This window comes from Condylura cristata, unplaced genomic scaffold (genome assembly GCF_000260355.1).
Source record: "Condylura cristata isolate star-nosed mole 26May11 unplaced genomic scaffold, ConCri1.0 scaffold00009, whole genome shotgun sequence".
NCBI lineage: Eukaryota > Metazoa > Chordata > Mammalia > Eulipotyphla > Talpidae > Condylura > Condylura cristata.
The window spans coordinates 39,766,533-39,791,223 of NW_004567110.1; the positions used below are offsets into that span (position 1 = coordinate 39,766,533).

Here is a 24,691-nt window from a genome sequence, read left to right on the forward strand (position 1 = left end):
AGCAAAAAATCATGTATCTTCCTCTGTATTTTATTTTCATTACCTTTGGGACGGTTGGGTCAGTTTGAATAGGTCGGCAGTCTCATTCAGGGGTCACAAAGTATATCAGAGCTTTGTCAACATTTTCTAATATTTTAGGAAGTTTTGGAGAAATCATGTGTTTCCCCTCATTGTGCTACCAAGACTGACCCAAATATCCTGTTTGCTATTTTGGATTAAAATAAGCCACCAGACTGTGTGCTTCTCGTGGTTTTTCATTTTCACATATCCAGGGCTTAATCACAGGGTCTGGCCCAGTGGAAACCCTTCATGTAATATTTCCTAAACTAATTCATATAAAAGTCAGTGTGAAAATTGTCTTATTTTTATACTAACCACAAGCGCTGGTTGACTTTCTAAAGGAAGACCCTGGAGCACGCCTCATTCAGCATGTGTATGGATTGTTGCTAGATTCCCATAATGAAGGGTTAGTTCTAGATAGAGACCAGGTGGTATCAACCCTCAACTTGGCTCATTAGTGCCCCTATGGGCTATCTCCTGGTTTACTTATTCATAAATCGGTGTGGCTTCAATTATTTATGGTGTTCTGCTAAAATTGGACATGGTTCCTTTGGTCCTGCGGGATCCATCTGGGTCACTGACAGTTCCCCTCTTTGTCCATGTGTGCAGGGCGGTTATTGGCAGGGTGAGGTTCAGCAGGATGGCAGGGAAATCACATCTTAGCAGGTTGGGGAGGGTGGGGAAGGTGTCCTGTGGCCACACGGGAGAACACAAGGTGGTGCCAGGAGCCTTCCAAATGCTTTAAGAGGTGTCTCTTTCTCAGAGTTGTTGGTCTGAACCTGTGGTACCCCTTCCATTCTGAATGTTTTTAAGGGGAACAGATTGAGGACCTCTCCTGCCGAGTTGGTCTGTCAGAGGGAGACAGAAAAAAGATGCTGCCTGCAGCTCCCACAGGAAAGTGAAGCAGCAGGATGCTGGTTTCCTTCAAACTCTAATTATCTTCTCTTTACTTATGAGACTGTCTGCTCCAAGAGCCACACTTTGCAAATCTGAACTCTGGAGTTCATGACGGGGCAAGAACAGACCAAACCTTTATTAGTTCACAGAACTCCAATTCTTTATTAATCACAGCTTGCTCACAATGACATACAGGAAAATAGCACTAATGAAGAGTAAATATATGCAGGCAGCAACCTTCAGGAGTTGGGAGTTGGGGGAAAAACGACTTCAAAACTGCGATAGGTACTTACAGTGGGTATCTGGTGATTCTCTTAGTTGGCACAAATGCCCTGCCTAGCCCCCCTGAACTGTGTCAGCCCTCATAGATAATTTTTTTTTTAATAGGCAGGATTGCCTCACACTGGGGAAGAAAGACCAGCTTGAGTGAAAGTCCGCAGTGTTTTGATTTTGTTAGCGTGTATGTTTGAATGCACAACCAGCTCACAGTCTTCAAGTGGAAAAATATTCAGTAGCATCATGTACTTGTACTATAGGTAAGAGCTTAAAATGAACATCATCAATCATGGCATCCACAAATAAGCCACCCGACACATTAATTAATTCATTCCATCAAAAGAACTTAAACTAGAGAATTAAGCCCACTTCATGAAAAGTGATTTCTCACTGCTTGAACCATTTGGAATGGGATTTGAACCTGTGTTCAGCATTTAAAAGGTTCAGCTTTTTGCTTCTACCCAGATTGATCTCAGATCTGTCTTCTCATCCATCCCTTTCTAAAGCCAAAGCACATTTGTAGCACATAATCCCTAGAAGCAGAAGGAAATGCTAGGATTGGTGGTTTTTCTTAGCCTGGGTTTGTGTTTTTAGGCAGTTAGTAGATTATGAGCAAACAAATGTTGAGGTTCGTGTGGAGTCAATACCTGTGATCTAGGTATGGTCTAAGTCAAGTTCAGAGATTACAAAGCCGTCCAGGTCATTAGGCAATGGTGGGTTCTAGCACCATGGACTGTCTACTGACCTCATTTTTCTGCTGGAATGAAAAGGGCAGGGAATGGAGTTAGACATGGGGAGCTTCAAAAAGAACAGACCTAGCAAATTCATTTGAGTGGAAAGACACAACATCAAAAGCCTGTTACAGGACATGTAAGATTATGAAATAACTTGCATAATGCAATACTTGTATTTTTTAACAAAAATGTAAGTATTTACAAAATAAGATCCAAGGTATTTTTTAAACATCAAGCAAAACATTCTGCAAAGAGACCGCATTGATTTTTTTTTTAATTTTTGATTCTGTTTTTTTTTTTTTTTATAATGAGTTCTTTTTAAACCATGTCATACATTTCCCATACTGATATCGCATGATCCGTTATAATATAGGCAGGGGGATTTACTAGTGGTGGGGCGTGCCATACCCTCCTGTCGCTTCAGCCAGACAGTTCAACCTGGAGCTCCTTGTTCCTGCGCACCTCCGCGGCATGCCTCTCCTGGGAAACACCAAAGGGAGAGCAATGTCACAAAGAAATGTCAATGTCCTCTGGTCCCTAGAGAACCAGGAGCACCTGCCTCCTCCTTGCCTACCATGCGTTTGGTTGAAAGTAACTCAATTTGGCATTTACCTTTAGGACCGTTTCTCATTTCACACAACATGGGGCCATTAAGTGTCCTGGTATAGCTCTTGCAAGACTTAAAGTACCTTAAGCACTAGCACTATATTTGATTGAAAGAATATTTATGTTGAAAAGAATCTTGAATGGGTATGTCAGTTTGTCAAACTGTTTTTTCATGCAGTTTTCAGTGCATGAGATTCCTAGTGTTCTGTTTCCAGTTGGACAGGATTATAAACTTACTCTTTAAACTGGCAGTATTTGTCTTCTTCTCCATGATGATTTTCATGACACCGGAAACTAAAATTCATCTCAATTTCCATTTGAACACCTGAATAAACAGCTGCTTTTATGTGTAGTCATTTTAGTCTAACTTGTACTCTGGGCTTTTCTGTTCTCACCTCTCCTGCTATTTAAGTGGATGCTGGCATTTAAGCTCATAGAAGGTCAGGACTTACTTATTTCTGTCCCACCTGTATGGTGTAGCAGAATGTTTTGCAGAGTTTGAGATGGATTTAGTTACATATTTAGTTACATGAGGTAGTATACTTTGTTTGGGAACTGAGCTTTCTGAAGGGGGAACTGAAGGAGGAGAGGTGGATGTAGTATTTTTTAGTACAGAGTTCTGCATTGAAAGACTATAAATATACTGCCTTGTGTTTCATAGCGTTTGGTAAATTGAAATTTTAAAATGCTCATTACCATCAGTATTATTTAGTTTTCCACCTAGAATATTATTTAAATGACTATTGCTCCCCCCCCCCCCCAATAGATTCAAACATTTTTTAGATTCCTTTAGTTTGGTCAAGGAAATGACCTTGACCAACTATACAGCAAATTTTATCATTCAGTTATTAATTTCAAGGAGCCTCTCCTTGTAGGATTCTTTATAATACTTAACAACATTAGGCATTTGAATACCCAATATATAGAAATACAGATGTTACCTGTATTAATTTTAGCTCTTCACACAAATCCTATGGTAGAGGCTGTTACCATCCCCATTTTATAGCAGGTAAAACTGAAGCACAGAAAAGTCCAAATCACCTAGTTACAGTGGCAGACAGGACAGTCCCAGGGATGCTGGGCCTGCAGCCCACCCTCCTGAAACCATTGCTATGTGTTAGTGTGAGAAAGTAACAGAGAATCTTAGTTAGAAGATGTTACAGTTGTGTGGGAAAATGTGCCTTTTCAAATGTAGATTCTGGGAGGAGAAGGCATACACCACTCTACAATTTCTTCAAAGGCACAGAGTTGGAATAAGCAGTTTCTTCAGAAAGAGTATGAAAGCAATTTTATTTAATTGGTTTAAATGTGCTTTTTGTGTATGTTCAAAAGCCATGAAGAAAATTTCAAAAGGCATGTGTAGAGAAATCATATCCGGTTTGGAAATGTCACAGGGAGATTAGCATAGATGCAGCTGATCTTCCTTTTTTCTATTCTGCTATTATAAGTAAAAAGATGCAGCAAAATCTTTTCACAGACTGAAAAAACTAATTAGTGAGAGCTGAGTTCTGATGAAAACTGAGAAAAAATCCAGACTGTCACTTGCTAGCAAAAAACCAGAGCCTGCCAAGTCTAAAGATTCACATAAACTCAAATTTATATTACAGGAAACATTATATTTATTAGGTTATTTGGAGTAAAACTTCTTATCAGACTCAAAATTAGTTATCAAAAAATGGATTTTTCCATGAGAAAATATAATCTATGATAAGACATGAAAAAGGAAAATCAAAATAAATTCTGAGCTTCTAGAAAAAATATTTTAAAATATTTTAGTAAATCTATTTTGAAAATATTACATTCAAGCCATCAAATGTATACTCATGAAATTATAATGTGAATTTACAATGATGTGGGAGAGTTAAGACAGACATGCAGGAAGTATGTAATGACCGACATTAGTTTGTTTTTCTTGTCAGCTTGTCTGCAATTGTAAGAGAACCTTGAGTCCAGAGGTTACTGAGGCAGTTGTGATACTCAGAAAAAGCTCATCATGAACTCAAAAGCTGTTCTTCTGAATAATGATTTCATTAATGAGCTTCTAATATTTGCCAGGCTCTATCAGCCACATGGGGCCGGACAGACTGGAGCAGTTCTAAATTTACAATATTCGCTGCAATTTACCCTACTCTTCCCATCAATATGAGGGATGTGTACAAGTAGAACTGTATGCTATCTTCAAAAGCTCTGAAAATGTTGTAAAGCTAGGGAAATTTTGTAAAATTTCTACACCTCAGTTATTTTAGCTCTCATTCAAAACAATAACAATAACAACTATAATCAATGCTAATGTGATATAGGTATGAATAATGAAAAAACAGACAGGCTGAAATTAACTAATTTCTCAAAAGGTCCTAGCCTACATCCAAAGGTTGGTAACTGAGTGTATTATCTAAATGTTTGATGTTAAATGTATATAAATGTATTATTGTTAAAGTGATTATACTTGCTTGAAATGATTTTTCAAAATTAACTACTCACTATTGTTCCTAGTTGGTAAGAAAATTACTACTTGTCAGCTGCTACTTGAAGTTCCTAAAGGAGCAGGTGGTACATTTTCTGCAGGATGCTGTTGAATCCATAAGGGGAGGAAGGACATGTTGGGGGAGGAAGAAGGTGTCTCTTTAGTAATCCTACCTGCCTGGCAGGGATAGGTGTTTCTTTGCCAATGTGTCATTCACAATCCACAGATACAATTGTGAGTCTTAGGTATGTCTATTTGTGTCAGTCAGTTTTGAGTGACATGAATAGATCAGTCGATACGGGTCTTTGTGACATTTCCACACCCTTCTACACTCTTGACTCTTGTATAGGTTCTCTATATAGGTTGTAGTGTTGAGATGAGAATTTATGGAAACAGAAAGTGAATTTTAAAAAAGTGTAGCATTCACTCTTCTTTGGAGGAAAAAGAAACATATTTATTGATCAACTATAAAATATATTTAAATTTAACTTATGACAACCTAAAGGAGCATATTTAAGAAGTCTTTAGCTAAATGGTTTTCAGCTTTGGATAAATATTAACACCTACTAGTAAGTTTTAAAAATAATACTGATTTAGGGACCACCCCTGGTGGCTGAAGGGGTTAAAGTGCAGCACTGTGAAGCTAGCCACAACCACTGAAGCATGAGTTTGATTGTGGCCAGGGAAGTGACCCACATGGCATAGCAGACATTTCCTGTCCCGCCCATTGCTCCCCTCAGCAGTGTATTTCAGTGGACCTGTCTGTTTTGCATTCCACTCTCTCTCCTTTCTCACCCCCGGCACTTCTGGCTTGTATCCCAGTTTGTTTATTATACATAAATAAGCAAATCTTTAAAAAATCTTAAATAAATACTGATTTATGGCTCCATCCTGCACAATTAAATCAGTCTTTTATTTTAAAGTGTTTTCTAGTAGATGCTAAAGTGCAGCTGGTCTGCTTTTCTGTAAGTTTTCCATTTAAGCTAAACTTTTAAGCTAATATTATTGGAGTTCTGAGACTTTTCTGGGGATATCAGTGAATGGCATCAAACAAAGCATCATGGGAACTCTGTGAGTATATGCCTCTTCAAGAACTCAGTTCTCTGAGGAGAGGGACAAAGGCTAGATGGTTGGCAGACTGCTACAAAAGCATGTGGAATCAGGCCACATCGCTGAGTTAATTGGTAAGACCAGTGAATGTACTGAGTATGTTTTTTGATGTGGATTTACTTTTATTAATATCCTTCATTGTTTCCTGTTTACTGTCCATATTGGCCCACATGACATATTATTTTATTAGGTTTTGTGGCTATTGTTATTTATTGCTGAATTTTCTACTCTCTGCATTAGAAGAGACTGGAAAGACCAGGTTGGATAACAGTTGGAATGACAAATGGTTAGCAAATACATTGTAACCTCTCTCAGCTTTTTAAACATATAGTAAGAACTCAATAAATATCACTGAGTGATTAACTCACTAATATTTATTTCAGGTAGTAATTATCTTTTGATGTGGCAGGTCCTAGAATATTTTATGTTATATTGGCAATTTTATGCATTTTCAGTATTGCTATTATTATTCAGTATTTTAAAATTCTAATTTCATTCAAAGAGCTAGATATTGGTCATTGTAAAAAGAGATGTGCTTTGTCTTAGGAAAAAGCAAAGTAGTTTAGTACATATAACACATATACATGTTAACACATATACATGTTAACACATATACATGTTAACACACACACATATAAAATTTTATACTATATATATACCATATTTAAAATTCAATAGGTTGAAAAAATTCTATTTGTTAATGATTACCTCCAATTTATTGAAAAGAAAATAGATTTTAGCTGATTCTGGCTAAAGATCTTACTATATTTGAAAAACTATGGGACAACAAGAGAAATGAGCTAAAAATGCCCTTCAATCTGGCTATATACCAGAATCATCTGGAGAGTTTTAAAATAACTTAGATGCCTCATTTCCAACTCTAGAAATTCTTCAGCTCTATGTCAAGCATTTAGACCCCTCATAGTTTGACTACTACTAAGACAAATTAGATGCATTATGCAGGTATATATGTATAAGAGGAAGAGAGTTGATCTGGGTGAAAGTGAGGAAAGAGTGGAAAAGGAGCTAGAGAGGGCACAGGTGGAAAGCAACACACGCTGAAAAATAAAGTGCCTATGAAAATCCAACATTTTTGTAATACTAGTTAAAAATGCAAATTTTATAAAATCCTTTGTAAGTGAAATCAAGAGGAATAGGCTGTATGTCTGTGCATGTGTTATTTCAAATACAGCAATCTCCAAAATCTTCCGGATTGTCAGTGATATAAATCTCACACTGGATACCAAAGACCTGATTGAGACCCCTGGGATAAGATCAGCATGATTCTCATCGCTAGCAGTTCCACTCAATTTTTTTCAGGACCTAGGGTGTGAGAGAAAAGTCAAATCACAACTATCTGGAATAAACAAATGGTATTTCTCTGCTGTCCCTGATACCAATTCCTGTCAACAGGAATCACTCTCATAGTGTAGAAAAGTTAGAGAGCAAATGGAGGAAGACTGGCTGGTTCAAGATCAGGGAAGCAAACTTTAACACATGGAACTTTGCTGTCCTGTACCTTAGCAAAGCAGTTGCTAGCCATACGTAAGTTGCTGAGGGCTGAATTCTACTGCTTTTCTCCAAATCCTGACCTGACAATGTTAGTAAAATGTAATGAGAATTACATAAATTACATAAATACACTAACTCTCAACTTCAATGTTTTGACCAAGACATCCAGTGGTTATTTTGGCCCCTACACTGATCACCAGCTCTAACAGCTCTAACGGAGCCCATACACCTTCCCCCAACAATGTTCTCACAAATTCCCTGAGAGCACAGATGCTCATGAAAATCTCCATGAAATTATATGCATCTATGGGAGTAAAGGGAATGAAAACAGAAAATCATCAGAACTGCACGACAGGACTATTTGATCCTTTTAGAAGACGTGGGTGAATTTGAAAACATGAAGCATTCAGCCTTACAATTTTAAAGCATAAGAAATACTTCCGAAACAGGGCGCTGATCTTGTTGAAATGCCCAGTGCTGTCATGACAGGAATGGGTCTATTTCTCGCTGTATCTCTCCCTGTATCTCTGAACACGTAACAGCACTCAGGACTGGTGGGGAGGGCGACGGCTCAGAAAAAGGACCAAGGTATTGCTTCTTAATCTTCCACTTCCTAATGCTCATTCTGATTTCTGGAGGTGGACAAAGCTAGACTACTCTTAGCTATCCTGTGCATTTTCAAAGGAAATATTTTTTCCTTTGTAATGGTCATGGTGATGGTGGTGGACAGACAACATAAAGCCTATAAAAGGGAAAAAGATAGTTTCCCCAGAGGACCTCAGCACAGCTCATCATGACTGATAGGAATGGAGCATGTTTAGGCCAGGGAGAAAAAGGCACTAGAATATCAGAAGTTAAGGAAGTGAATATCACCTCCACTCAAGCAGTGTTATTCTACTCTAGTTCTCCATGTGGGTCTCCTCCAGGGAGAAAATGGGCTTCTCACTGTTCATAAATGTTCTGTCCTTTTCTGACGAATATGCTTTGCTAACTTAAAAACGTATATAGTCAATATTATGTGTTAATTATGTATTAAATGAAATAGATTTTATTATATGATGTATCATTATATGTGTGAAAAACATATTCATCTTAAGGTCACTCAAACACAAACCTTGTTCAAAAATGGCCACTGGTTTGAGAGTGTTCTTTCCAGATAGATGTATGTCTAGTCTTAGGCATGGCTGACAATTCTGTACTTATCTGCATGGCTTGTTTGGAATGTGGTTTGTTTGGAAATGTAGTTAACTGAATTTTCCAGTTTATCATTTTCCCAATACAGTGGTTCATAGGATATGTACAGAAATCTTTCAAACATTTGAGAAGCCTTCCCTGCATCCATTCACCACTGAAATATTAACAAAAGTAAATCTTTAATTTGAATCTCCATTCTTCCACCATGTTGCAGCCCCCTAAGTCATTCCCAGTTACCCTGGGAGACCCCACCCTGGGCTAGTGTTATCTGCACCTGCAGCACATTTTGACTAGGTCTTTGGTGTCTGAGTGCTTGAGAGTCTCCTCAGCTGTGTTGCATATGAATGTATACATCTGCTCAGATTCTGTTGTGATTACCTTTTCCTGCAGACGTTCAATAATAGCAGCTAGATTAGCCTCACGATTTTCCTTAATTTGTTCCATTTTCAGGATCAGCTTTTCCTCCGCCATTTTGCTGAAGTTGTTGTTCTCCTCCAAAGCCTTCTGAAGAACTTCTCGCTCGTGTTCCCGCTTCTCTGCCAATTGTTTCAGCACCTGGGCCTCCTGAGACTGAGGAAGCAAAATATATCCCTCTTGTAATCACCCAAACACAAACCTGGTGCAATAATGGTCCACTGATTACAGAATGATTCCTGTCCCCCTCCCCCCACCCCCACCATCCCAAATGACTCGTACTTCTAGTTTTGAGCACTGTTGACAATTCTGCACTCACCTGCTTGTCTTGGGGTTTTCTATAGAATTAAGTTAGTTGGGAAATGTGAATTTTTAGCTGTGAATGTCTTAGACTGCTATAGAAGAAGCATTTAACCCTCACTGAAGAGTTTTGGTTTCTTTTTCTAAAAGAAGTTGCTGTTAAGCATTTATGTAACAGGAGATGCTGTAATTAATCATTGGATAAGAACATTCATTGAATTCTGGGGAAAACAGGTAAGGATTGGGGCAAGTTCCAGTCCTTTATCCTGCTGTATTTCTTTTTCTTTCTTTCTTCTTCTCCCCCCCCCTTTTTTTTTGATTACCTGTAGGCTAATCAGAACCACCACATTCACAGTTTTCATTTATTCTATGTCCATCCCAACCCCCTTTTTCATTAGTAAGTTCTCTTTGAGACTTGTGAACAATACAAATGTAATGCCTATGTAATGGTCATAGACAGCAGAAAATCCTCATTGTGGGCTCCCTTTAACATGCTGCAGTCATGTGGGTAATCTTTGATACCCTGTAGTTGCCCAAGTGATGAGACCAGAACCTCTGGAGGGGGTTGTACCCTACCTCTAAACTTCTCCTACATTTTATATGCTATAACTTCCCTGTGGTAGCAATAGACTGGCTGGTTCTGTGAAGTGTGTGTTGACAATCCCTGTGATGATTATGATAAAAACACAAGTGCCTGGTATCCATCACTGGTCTGACTCTGTGGTTCCTTGGTGAGACCCAGGAATCTATGTTTTCAAAAAGAAATCCTAGTGATTTTGATGCAGACTGTTGACAGAACAACTTTTGAAAATTTAGACTGGCATGAGCCTCATTTTCGGGCCTATGCTTGAGTCTTAACGGTGCAGGTGAACCTGTCTGTGTGATTTAACTTTTTGCCACATTCATTTTCTCCTCAACTATCAGCCCAAAACTCTTCACACCAAGTAACTAGCTTAAGACTTAGGGCTGCTGATACTCTGAAAACTTTCAAAGGAGTAATTGTAAATGTAAACATTTAAATAATGGTAGATCAGAAACATATCCCAGGTCTTATTAAGTACTGACTGCCAGTAAAAACAGATGGTAGTAGTCATGGGGTCTTACTGGAGGGATTTTGCTGCATAAATAGCATTTGACAGGGGAAGGAACTTCTCTTCAGATAAAATTCTACAGGAATGATAAAATCAGACTAACTTAAGAGTCTTTGTTGATGTCCTTTCTTCCTCAAATTTATCAGAAATAGGGCTAGTGACTCATTTGAAATAAGACAGAAAACTCTAGGAACCAACCTTACTTCTCATTTTAATCCCATAATACTTTAATTGATGTCCTTAGGAGCACTACAGAATCTTGCTTTGTAATAGCTTGCATGAAATGAACATGAAACAATGAGAAAGTATTATTACACAAAATAAGTTGAAAACCAAATGGTACCTTTTGAAAACAAAACAAAACAAATATGAATTAAAATATTTTTAGGTGTTTCATCCTCCTGCTTCTAGGTGGAACTATCGGTAAAGTATCCTTCATTGATATTGCTTATTTATAACTACCTAGACAGATAAATTGTTGCAGAGTAAAAGACTACCTGAAGGGGTGTGTGTGTGTGTTTAAAGTTCCTCTTTGAGAAAAGTGTTCATAACATTATTATATTTTTGACATATAGATATAGTACTGACCTCATAGGACTGTTTCTCAGGATCAAGTGATAGGATGTTTTAAGGTGTTCAGCACAGTGTCTACTATGAAGTAAGGAGTACTGAGCAAATGATAGCCATTATTCTTAAAGTAAAACTCAAACACCTCTGACTAGGTGATGCTGAAACTACAGTGCTGTTAAACTCAATGTTATATATTGGTTATCTCATGTGTGCACAATATATATCCAAATCCCTTTGATAATGGACAGTTTGTAGATTCAGGGGTCCTCACAGGGGACCGTGATCTTAGTCCTTTCCTAACTCTCGCACATGTCTCTGCACATATCCACTGAGTATCGATAAGGAATTTCACAACAGCGTGAACACCATAAGGAGTTAGGAGGAAACAATTATTCTTCATTTCACAAAATTCAATTCAATCGATATAATCTCCAGTTCAAAAAGGTTTCCAGAGGAAGGGAAGGTGGCAATGTGTGGAAAGGGATGTTTGAGGCAGATTCCATCTTGTGTTGAGATTTTGTTTTACTGAACTTCTAGCTTGAAAGAAATATTTACTAACTGGGAAGAAATGGTTTCTAGTTAAACAGAGTCTTCACCAAGAATATCTCTAAGAAATATATTTTTGTGATCTTTTCCTTCTCTCCTCAGTAACCAAGGGTAGCCTGACTAAAAGCAAGTGAACCCTAACTTCATCAGAAGCTTCTACAATCTAAACCCTTCCTGTCCCTTTTCTGTCCTTTCAAATCCCTTGAACAAAGATCCTGAAGAGACACAATTTGGGCTGATATCTGAGTTTGCAAGTCTAAGACCCCCCACCCCCCAAATAAAATATTATTTATTTTGACCTATGGTTTTCTCAGTCTACAATTTGCCCAACTGTTAGGGATTAGATTGGCACCTCAGGCTTTGCTTATAGTAGACAGAAATCTAAGGGGCAGCTTCAGGGAACACCATAAAGCTGAAAAAAAAAAAAATAAAAAAAAAAAAAATTTTTTCAAAAACCCCCAAAACCGGGCCTTTTGCCTTGTTTTCTTCAGCACAACACTTGTCCATTAGCCATAGCTACTAAAGGCAGGGAGAAATGTGAAGTTTCTGCTTAGTGTGTTAGCAGGTGGCCCTCCCCTTCTCCCATAGACTAGTACTTCCGATGCTGTCCTAGATAAGACCCACCTGGATTTTTCATGGCTCATGTTTTGAGTAGGCTTTGAATAGAAATTTCTGTGGTGCACTGAAAAGAACCCCTGCCTGGTATTCAGAAACCCTGGGGTAGAGTCCTACTTTGTTGAGTGTGGACAGGCCACCCTGGTGCTTTGGAGGTGATCTCCACCACCAGGGGCCTGGGTCTACTGCTCTTCTGTGGCAGCTCACAGACAGCATTGCCGTGAGTAGTAAACAAAAAGCAGTGGCATCATTTTAAATTTCCAGATGCTCAAAATAACTTTGGCTCTTTGTTAAGCTGTGTTTTTAACTGAAAATTTATGTTTGCATTTTTAATTTTCCTTAGTCCAAAAGCCAAATCAGGAGGAGAGAGCAGGCAAATAGGATTGAGAAGGAAAGGCCTTGGAATTCAAAAGGCAATCTAGCAGCACATATTTATTTCAAATGTCTTGCCTGGGTGGGACACATTGAGTCTGTGTCAACCCACACTCCTGCAGGTCCCATTATGTGTAATGCCGAGAGGCCGGCTGCACTTAACTGGAGTGCAGTGTTTGGCTCAGTTTGAAATGCTTCAATTAACGAATTAACAGCGTTAGTACTTTCACAGACTTTGGGGCTAAATGAGATTACCCAGTAGAGGTGTCAATGCATTTCTTTAACACAATTAATGTGGTGAAATAGAAACAGAAGGCAGTACAGAATGTTCTCTAGTGCAGTCACTGCTAAATGATGTTCCAAATGGGCCAGGCCACACTTCTGGGCTGCTCACTTCTCTGGTGCTTTTTCTGATGTGTTGGAAGCATGTCATCATCACCGTTGCCTCAATTATGCATTTTTGGACCATATAAGTATCTTGTTTCAAAAGTTTAAAGCACAAGCCCATGGAGAAAAAATTCAAGATGTGAAGTTAGTTATGGAAAGAACTTTTTTTTTTTTCTGAGGAACTACTTCTGGGTCCTCTTTTTGTTCCTACTCATCAGTATCCCAGTTACTGTTTTATGCTAATAGTCCTGGGGGACTTTACCTTGGTTCCTAAGGTTGCTGCTGTATTCCTGCAGAAAAGTCAAAATCTTTTTTCTTTCATAACCTAGCACCCTGATATCACATCTTAGATCTTCTCTAACATTATTCTGGAGAGAGATTGATTCTCTTACATAGTCAACTTAATCTCCCAGTCATAGCCTCAAGGGAGAAATCAAATTCTGATTGTTATTATTTCTATTAATGAGTAAATAAGCTTCAGTCCTGAAAACTAGAGTAAAATATGACATGAAGTAAGTGTGAGGATGTAGAATAATAAGACACATGATATACAAAAAGAGAGGCATCTTTTTAAATTTTGGGAAAGTTCTCACCCCTCATTGAATAGCTGTTCTTACTGTAATTCGCATCTTGGCAGTGTGAACTGATATAGGGAAGCTGGAGAGGTGGAATTTGCTGAATGTAGTTAAAAATAAATCATTCAGAGGCAATAGGCCAGACTATGGGAGGGCACTTCTGAATAACATGTAACTAACATAGGTCACTAAGCACAGAGGCGGAACCTTAGGACATGAGTGTGATCAGCTGATGCAATGAAAATGTCAAGGTCAAGTATTTATAGCACTGAAACCTCTGACAGGAATTTCTGGAAGACTAAGAAACCCCTTCCTTGTATTATAGTAACAGAGGCACATTACTGGTGAGCACCTTTTGTAGGCATAAACCTCTTCACACTGAACTCACTAACACGGAAATAATTACAGGAGAGATACATGATGGGAAAAATAACGAGACAAGAGAAGAGTTATTGTACATTTAGGAACACTTTAACATTTTCCAAAGAGGCTCATTATCATTTCTTTTATTACTGAGTATAAGAGTTTAATTACTGTACAAATGAAATGGAAGATAAATTTGAGTTAAGTGGTATATAAAACTCATTATTTTATGTATGCATTTGAGAATAAGACTGCATTTTAGATACTGCTAGTTTTCTCCTTATTCCCAAAGTAAACATTTCTACCAATTTATTCTTCTTGTCTTTTTCCATCTTTAGGATATAGTACTTGTCAGCTATACCTCTTTATCAGATACTAGATTTCCTAACACCAAAATGCCTTTATAGTAGTAGGTTATCAATGATCCTTCAGTTAAGGCCACAGTAATGTTTTGTTTAAATATGACAATTGAATATAATTGCTTAAGGCAAAGGGTGCAAAATCACTTTGTGTTGATGAGTCACAAGCATCACAAGAAATTTAAAATGATTAAAACCCAAAGACTTTTTGAAAGAGCCCTTTGCTAAAGCCTAGAGTGTGTTTGTACAAGCCACTCCCTCTTTTCCTGGACTCTACTTTGTCATCTGTAATATTAGATGATAATAAACAGAAAAGTTGTCTATCAGGTTCAGTCACTAATAATCCAATTTTATGCCAGTTTAATAAATATAAACAATACATCATTCTTTCAGAGTCTCAGTGACTTAGAAATTGATGGTACCAATATTTTCAGCATACCAGTTGTAAATAGGTTCATATTGCTCTTTTAATTTAATTTATTTTAGGGTGAGATTTTATCACTTGTGCTAAAATCCTGAGTCATTGGTTTTACATTATGTTAATTTTTTCAAGCCACTAGGGTTGGGCTGACCTGTTTGTATATATCTGTCAAACTATCTATTTATAATATTATAATATAAATTATATATTAAATGTATAATATGGTAGCATTTCAGTGTCTGTGTTAATAAGAAACTTCTTAATAAAATTGTGAGTTTGCTAGATCACTGTCTTTATGAGGTCAGGTATGGGATTTGTTTTTACACAGGAGTAGTTACCTCTAAGACAGTGCTTTTTATATGTCTTTATGTAGAGCCATTCTTCTTATTTTCACAATAACTCCATGAGGTAGGTGTATCTTGAGTCTCATATTATGGGTGGGTAAAATAATATATAGAGAGACTAAGTGACTTGCTCAAGGTCATATGACATTAAGTGCTGGAACCAGATCATGATCACAGCTGTCTTTTTTTTTTTTTAATCCATATGTTCTTGATCACTATGTTTTAAAATACTGTTCTCATTATATAATATGATGATCATCTATTATCCAAACTGGGATGCTTATGAGAATGAAAAGAGAAATTATTAATAATAATTTCAAAACAACAGTAGTAAGTGGAGCTGTCCTGTGCTGACTGGGATGTAAGATTAGCTTGGCTTTGCTGTCTCTGGCTAACTAATTGTTTGCTGCATGAATGATTTAATGGAAGAGTGGACGATAAAAGTGTGTATATCATTTTATCCTTGCAGCTCAGTTATATTATGGAAATTTTGTTTCAAAACATAAGCTTGAAGCTGATTTCATGAGACATGTCTCATGATGGTGAACATTGATTTTGAGAGACAATTAATGAAGGGAGAAAGGTTTTATTCATTGCATAACAAACTTTGCCCAACTAATAAATGAAGCATCAATTCTAGTTGAAAGGAGGCTAAGGGGGATGGACCAATGTAGTAACCAGATGGTCAGTGTTGCAAAATGTCAACAGATGGAGTGACGAACTGGGAAACTGCCAAGACATTACACACACACAGTGAATTTGAGTCCATGTGGAGATGCGGATATAGCAGCCTTCCAGGTATATATCCAGGAGAATCTCAGATCACAGCTTAGATCAGTAGTTCCCATTCTTTCAAGGGTGCTAATGGGAGGGGTGATGGCTCAAAAGATGTTATAAGTTAAAAATCCTTTCAGTTATAATATTTTGCATCTATATGTCTCTTCATATTTACCTCAAGTTGGAATTATGTCAATTTAGTGAGACAATGCTTATTATTTTATGATAATCAGAACTACTACCAGTCTGTTTATAACTGCTTGATTATAATCATGACAAAAGAAATTTGTTAACAGTTCCATAGATAGAGTATGTTTGTTAGGCAGAATCTTCAAAATATTGTAACTTTTGGGAAAGGAAGTAGACACAGTAAAAACCTCTCTGGATGTGAGGCTGCGTACACAACTGTAGATTTCTGGAAGTATTTAGTGATTTCTCATACTGTGGAACTGAGCACCAACCTGGGATTCAAGTTCCCCCACAATCTTACCTTACCACTCTCTAACTCCCTACCTAAATTAATTCACTAATTTAAATGACTGCCTTGAAAACATGCTTTCTGCAAATTTGTAGCTTTTGGTCTGAACCATTCTTTGGGTCTAGAATAGTTTTGTGGCTTCTGTATGGATCCAACACTATTTTTTTAGTCACTTATCTTTTGAAAAATAGATATTCCTCTGAAAGAATTCACATCAAGTAGTGAAGTACTTATTTTCCTCAATGACTTCCCACTTCATTTTAAGTCAAAGTCCTGAAATGCTTCCTTCTGGCCTCAATTCCTACCAGTCTCTCCCTGTTCTTTCTACTTCATCCACATGGGACTCTGTGTTATTATACAAACAGTCCCGGCATATTACCAGCTCAGGACCCTAGCACTTACTATTTTCTTTAGTCTAATTGTTCTACCTCTAAAGAAGGCTGTGTGGCTTACTCTCTACCTTCCTGTTCCTTTTTCCTTCCAATAATCTCCCTCACTCCTTTGAGCTTTTTTTTTTTTTTTCAAATGATGTAAGGTCATTTTTTTTTAATATTTATTTATTGATGCATGCAGAAGTGGGGTACAAGCCAGAGGTGCAGGGGTGGTGAGAGGCTTCACCAGAGACAGAGTGGGGAGCAGAATAGGCAGATCAATAAAGTACACTGCTGAGGGGAGCAGCAGGCGGGACAGGAGAGATCTGCTGTGCCATGTGGGTCACCTCTGGTGCTGGGGATTGAACTCGCACTGTTAGCTTGCAGTGCTGCATCCTAACCTGTTGTGCCACTAGGGAGGGCCCCTATTTGTGCTTTTAAAAAATATTATAATTAGACACTTTTCTGCATACCCACTACAAATGACACTTTTCATCCCAGAACCAATTCCCTTTGTCCTGCTTTATTTAGTATTATCTGATGTGTTACATATTTATTTCTTATTGATTATTTCTTACATATTTATTTCATATTTATTTTCTTATTGGGGGTTGGATTGTAAAGTTCATGAAATTTTTCCTCTGATCTAGAACAGTCTTTCATTTAGCAGGTGCACAATAAATATCTGTTGATCGAGCGATAACCTCCCTCCCCGCCCCTGCCAAATAAGAATTCTTTGGATTGTAGAATTGACTTAGTGCAATAGCAGATGTCTTTTGGAAACTTACTATTGACTATAAATTTTGACTCTAAGTTTGTTTTAGGATGGGAGGATGAAAAAAAAAGTCAAAGCAAGTTATATTTTTCAACTTTAACACTTGGCTCTGAAAGTTAACATTTATTTATTCACTTAAAACTTTTTAAGTTGAAAAAGTTAAACTTAAAGATAAGACACAGTGGGCCCTCCCTGATGGCACAGTGAGTTGAAGCACAGCACTGTGGAACTATCTGTAGCCACTGCAGCACCAATTCAATGCTGGGCCAGGGAGGTGACCCTCATGGTGTGGCAGACCTCTCCTGACCAGCCGCTACTCCCCTCAGCAGTGTATTTCAGTGGATCTACCTGTTCTGCTCCCCACTCTGTCTCTGGTGAATCCTTTCACTTCATTCCACCCCCCATCCCCACACCTCTGGCCTGCATCCCAGTTCCTATATGCATAAATAAATACAGCTTAAAAAAAAAAAAGATAAGACTCGGTACCTACCTTCATGGATTTTATAATCCAATATGGGATACTTACAATAATATACTTACACATATATTTATATATGTGTGCTTACAAATTATGTTAAATGTTACAAAGAAAGCTAAACCTGAGTAGTATGAGAGAGAATAACAGATTAACAGATATAAACAGCACAGAGAAACCTCCTCCCCACAGTGAGCTACTCACATGTCAGTGTGGGATTTAGAAGATTCTATCACTTATAGTGGATACCAAAGTTTCACCTGGGGTTGGCTATGATAGATTGAAATCATAAGGAGGTTTCTTTAAACTTTTTGATTTTTTATAGCATTGTGATTCTTAGAGAAAATGTATAATAGAGTAAAACTAAGCCTGGGTAATTATTGTGCTACTTTGAGAAGAGTTAGATCTAAAGTTTCCTCACTGTTCACTATTTTCTGATCTCATCATCTGATTGATGAGGGCTGTCCAATCAGTTGCCACTACTTGCATATGATTATTCTCATGTTTCATCTTGTCTAATATGAAATCTAGAAAAACTGAAAATATATGTGTATTTTAATTCAATCTAGTTGCATAGATTATTTTGTTAATAATATAATATATATATGAAAAAAATCTCCTGGAATATTGGCAGGGCTAAAGCAGAGAACTTCAGGTTGAATAAGTATGAATTAAAAAATTATTCGAATGGTCATAATAACGCTAAACATTTACAGATAAGAATTGTGACTATATAGCTTTGTTGCTTGTTTAAAGTTTATTTCTCCCTTTCCTGATAGGAACATTTCAGTTTCATTTGGGGCATTGCTATTCCACACTTCTCACCTCAAGGCATCACTTCAAGGAGTTGGGCTTGTGATCCAGGACTGGTTGTTAAGAAGCCTCAATCCCAACCCTAGAAGGAAAATGTTCTTCTTTCTGCCAAGTTGCTAATTTATGAGTAGAGTAATTTGGGGCTGGTTTTATGAAACTGAGCTTTCTTGATATTGAAATCAGTTAGATGTCAGAAGAGGTGGTAGACAATAGAAAGTTTTAGCAATATTGCTTGAGCTCCTGGGTCTAGTGGTGTTTCAAACTATAACCACTTTTTAGGCACACTTTTCTTTGTCTTAGCTAGTTGAGTTCGGTTTGGGTATAATCATGTCCTTACTAAGATAATTACTGAAATATATGCTCTTAACTAAAGGCACCTTAAAGAGAATTAACAGTTCTTCAAATGAGCATTAAGTCAGTACAATCCAATAGAATACAACCAATGAATGATTTTTTTACTTTGGAACTTACCATTAATTAGTTATATTGATATTTTCTTCTAATTAAAATCCTTCTACCATGACACAATCCATATAATGATTTTTGCCTTGAAAATGTTAACAAGTCATACCCAAAATGTGAAGGAATGTTGATTTTTAAAGTTATTCAAAGAACATTTTATTTGAGTGTTATAATTTTGGAATGCTTTTCAGCCTTGTGACCAATTTCTAGCTAAGTCAACTGTTTAAATGTGGTATTGTTGATAAATCATTGTTGTCAGGATGTAGAAATTTTGCCAGAATCAATGATTTGTTAACTAAGGGAGTTTTATGAGAATAGTTAGTTAATTTCAATCACCTCTATGGATATTTTTTTTGAAATAATAATTTCCTTTGAGTTAAATACATTATCCAGAAACACCAGCAACACCCTGAACCACGATGCTGAGTTTTTATCTCTTAAGTTTCAATTTCAGTTCAGTCATTCACTCTGTAGTCTAACCAAGTCCCAGCCTTTCTCTCTGTCAATCTGTGACCTATATGTTGGTGAGATCTTGAACTGCCATAAGTGCAAAGGCTCTCTATTATGGTTAGTTATGTATAGTTGAGGATTTCTAGCCATTGAGACTTGTTATTTGACATTTGAATATGTATATATGTGTGAATACATATAAGCATGTGTATACACACAACCGTGTACATACACACATACACTCACAGGTTTGAACTGCACTGCTAGAGAATTCAGTCTTTGGCAGGACTATCTTCATTCTCTTTGTAAATATCTAACATAGCATTTCATGGTTGACTGGCTCTTTATAGATAACATTTTAATACAATAAAAATGATTATTAGTAGAGTTTCCATTTACATTGTAAGACATGAATGGGGCATGTTATTAATGACTACATGATTTTAAAAACACCATTATAAAGTCAGTGGAACATGTACTGTGGAAATGTACTACTTACAATAATTCCAGTGGGTCGATCAAGAGCATCTTGATGCGCCCTATAGGTGCATATGGGGCAGATCTATTCAGATGTAATTTCTTTTTTACAGAGTCCTTGGAATTTCTAAGTACCCTTCACTTTAAATACCCTTGATTTTTCTTAGGCATTCTGATTGTGGAAAATTAAAGATTTGGCAAAAGTAAAACTCTCCAATGTAAACAGGGAAAATGGAGAAGGCAATGTCGTTGAGGCTGAGAAATGGGTGGAGGAAGATACTCATGGGCTCCAGGGGTCTTGATCCCGGAAGGACCAACTTGAAGGGCAGGTATTGAGGCTTTGAGGAGCACAGGTGCTAGTTCCTAGCTTTTATTCTGGGGTGAGTAGCAATTGGGCAGGAACTATTTCAGGGGAAGGATCAAGTGGTTTCTAGTTCCAAGGCGAACCACTGGCTACAGTGGTGGCAAGATGCAGACCCTAAGAGGGAAGAAGCACCACTTCTGTGTCCTCGTCACCTCAACCTCTGGCTAAGTTACTAAAGGCTGTGCCTTCCACAGGGGAATGCAAGATGACCCGGGCAGAGAGACTTTCACAGTAGGGACCCAAGACAGGGGAGTGGCCTAAGACATTGAAGCTCATTCAGTGTCTGTGATGTTTGGCCTTAATGAGCCTCAAAACAGCAATTTTTACTTGAACTACCTTGGTTTTATACCTATTGGAGGCAGAGAGCTAGGAGAATAAGGTGAGAGGGAAAAGTTGGACCCACAGGGCAGAGGAGGGGGAAAAGAAGGATTTAGAAAGGGATGGAAAAAGTTACCTTTCTTCTTTCCTCTGCAGCCTCTAGTTTTTTCTGAATCTCCTCCAGGGACAGGTCTTTCTTCTTTGGAGAAGCTAAAGTTCGAGGTGCTTCTGAGATAGGAGATGGTGGCTTTAAGATCAGCTCAAAAGCCTGGCCAGAGGCACGCTTGTTGATTTGCTTTACTTCCATATCTGAGAAAGAATATTTAGAATGTTAAGCATTAAAAGCACAGCATGCCCAAGTAGATGACGGGATTAAAAAGATGTGGTACATATACACAATGGAATATTACCCAGCAACCAAAATAAATAAATAAATAAACAAACACATGCCTTTTGCAGTAACATGGATTGAGCTGGAAAAGATCATGCTTAGCGAAATAAGCCAGAAAGAAAAGGAAAAATAGTGATGGTTTCACTCATAGCAGGAGTATAAAGGACCGGGATCTCTAGCCTAGAGGTGGGGTGAGGTCCAGGAAACATCAGTAAGTGGAGTTGGTGCAGAAATACTGTTCCCCCAATAGTGATATTCATTCAGCAGCTTGGTTAGTGCACACTGAGGTTGTAGTCAACTGAAATTCTTACTTGACTAACCTTAGATCTTTAAATGCTCACAGTAAATATAGACACAATCAGCTCAATAAATATATTGGGAATGATTTTTCCCCCCACCAATGTAAAAATGTATTAAATTTTTCTGTAGGTACCCAAGCTTATAATCACATCTTAGTAAAATTCTAAAAAATTCTGTAAATTTATGGAAAGAATTGATGAGAACACAGGCAAATAAAATTAATTTATTTGAAAAGGTGATAGATTGTAAGTAATTTGGGTTAGAGACTCTGGGATCAAAACTGCCTGAATTTGTACCAAAATAATAAGCATCTTTAACTAACTGTATGATAATGGGGGAATTTAATCTGAGATTGCTGTGAAGATTATAAAATAGAGGAAATGTGTCCAAATTCATCAAAATATATATTAAATATGCATAGAATTTTGTATGACAATTATATCACCATTAAATCGTATATATGTTAAAAAAACAGATAGAAGATACTAATTGTAAAGTATAGGACTAGCACTTAGTATTTATAATATAAACATCACCAAGAACAATTACTGTTTTTAACAAACAATTCAAATTCTGTATCTAACACAGAAAAACAAGGCAAGGCTAAAGACTTTGGAAATTTGGGCCTCCCTGGTAGCAACAGGGGTTAAATTCTCCAGTCTATCAAGCTGTCATAGTCAGCCACTGAAGCACAAGTTCCATCCCCAGCCAGGGAGGTGACCCACATGGTGCAGCAGACCTCTCCTATGTCATCTGCTGCTCCCCTCAGCAGTGTATTTCGGTACATCTGCCTGTTCTGCTCCCCACTCTGTCTCTGGTGAATTCTCTCACCCCCCCTTACCCCAAGTTCTTATAAGCATAAAAAAAATCAATATAAAAAAAAGACTTTGGAAATTTGAGATTTCCTACCAACTCTTTTACGAAGCAGTGCATGAACAATGTAAAACTGTCTGGATTTAACTTCTAAGTGTCAACTTATTCATAACTTCTTACTTTCTTCTGTCTCCTCTGCAGTCCCAAGCTAGCAAAAATCATCACTGTCTTCCTGTCCTATGAGTACACTTTATAGAACCTCTGTCTTAGCATGTAACCACACACACACACACACACACACACACACACAGAGTTATATTGATTATTGCATATTGTATCTTTAACTCTCTTCTTTTACGTCTAAGTTCCTGGAAGGTGAGGTCTGTGCTGTAGTCATCTTTAGAACTTCAATGAAAATACAAAGTGAGATATTATGATCTCAGAAATTTACCTGTATTATTAGTCATGGTTCTTGAGTAAGTTGGGATCTATGTAGTTATTTGCTAACTGACTTTCAACAAAGTAATCGTGTGTCTGCATTCTAAAGAGAGTTTTTTGGAACCTGAAACTCATTCACTTGAAAGGTAATTCCTATGTCACAGTTAATTTGCATTTATAAAACATGTGCCAGGATAGAATAATTTTGGAAGGAAGAGCCTTTGATATCTGCAATTGGCTTGAAGGCAAAGACAGGTTTAATACCACAGGTCCCTTGTCTATAGTCTATGTTTCTTTGCACATTTGGATATCAACAACACATCTAATAGTGTTGAACATTTTGCTGAATTGTCTGAATTAATTGAGGATATTTTGATAAGGACAACTACCATTTTTGAATGCTTACAGGGCCAGGCTCCATGCTAAGTGTTTGATTTAGATTAAATCACTTAAACCCCAAACTTCCCTGCAGCAAAAATACTGTAATAGAATTAAATAAGACTCAGACAATCTAAATAACTTGCCTGAGGTCATGCAGTGTCAGGACAGAGAAGGAAATCACTAACTAAGTAGAACAATCAGGAAAAAGTGAACCTAAAGCACAAAGTTAATAGCTATGCCAATTCTTTAAGTTTTTCTTTTTAAATAGCCCTCGCTTGGGCCCTAGTCATAGTCTGTTTTATTTATTGGCACTTATTACATTGTTTACATGCACACAGAATATGGGGCTCTTCTGGGTTTTCTAAATATAAGGCATTTTCTTGAAAATTCTCATCTACTCTAATTACATTCTATTATTTGCAATGAAAAATCTTGGACATTTTATGGATGTTGAGATGCTGGAGGTGACTAGTAAAAACAATGCAGCCATGTTTCTTAAGAGACATTAATGGTCTGTGAGTAGCATCAATCTCAAAATATTTGGAGCAATAGGGAATCAATACAATCTAATAGTTAGACACAGCAAGTCAATAATGAGATGTAGAAAACATCGATTTCATTATATAAGGAGCTGTGAGACAGAAACAAATGTAGTAGCCAAGTGCTTCCAAATGATCTAGTCTGCAGGGGCATTAGTGTTGTAGGCAACTTACCATCGTAAGTGTAGATGTTGATGTTGCGAGGTTCTGGGTAAAAGCAAGAGCAGATCAGTGACAGCATGGACAGCTCCTTCATTTTTTCCTTGTAGGCTGAAATAAAGGACTCCAGATTAGTATTTTCATTTTCTGGATTTCTTTTAATGCTTCTTTTTAATTTGAATAACAACTATAGGCTTCTCCAGGATGAGTTTTGCCAGGGACATTGTTTTACTGTCTTTCACAAAATGGAACTGAATAAAAGATTGAAACAGAACTCTGAAGTGCTTATCTCTCACTACAGAGGGCATGACTGCATATTATTACAAGCTAGATATGTGACATGGGGTGGGGAGAGAATTACAATGATCATACCTGAGGGGACAGAATCATGCGCTGTCCAAAAATTAACGATGTAAGAAAAGAGTATTTCATTTAAACATCAATTAATTTAAAAAGTGGAAGTGTGAAAAAGGAAGTTAGAGAAAGAAGGGGAGGTAGAAGGAATTAATATCTAGCAGGACAGGAGATAAAAACAGGAACGATAAGGAAGAAGCAGAAACATAAAATTAGTGACGAGATAGATTCTTTCTAGTACGTGTGAATGCAGGTCTGTTGTACAGAAGTAAGATTCTGGAAGCCCCTCTGCTGGTTCACCCTGAATGACCACATGTTCAGTTGGGGTGAGCAGAAAATGCATCAG

At 37.4% G+C, this 24,691-nt stretch overlaps 1 protein-coding gene across 1 annotated transcript in view; it reads right to left on the minus strand.

The window, feature by feature from the left end:
* Nucleotides 1-1,271: 1,271 nt before the first annotated feature.
* Nucleotides 1,272-24,691, minus strand: part of STMN2 (stathmin 2) — a 50,376-nt gene continuing 26,956 nt past the window's right edge. Inside the window, exons 2-5 of the mRNA XM_004679782.2 lie at nucleotides 24,007-24,102; nucleotides 21,107-21,279; nucleotides 9,232-9,423; nucleotides 1,272-2,447 (exon numbers count right to left, since the gene is read on the minus strand). Coding sequence (XP_004679839.1) covers nucleotides 2,388-2,447; nucleotides 9,232-9,423; nucleotides 21,107-21,279; nucleotides 24,007-24,102 — 521 coding nt within the window. The 3' untranslated portion in view covers nucleotides 1,272-2,387. The remainder of the gene's footprint in view (nucleotides 2,448-9,231; nucleotides 9,424-21,106; nucleotides 21,280-24,006; nucleotides 24,103-24,691) is intronic.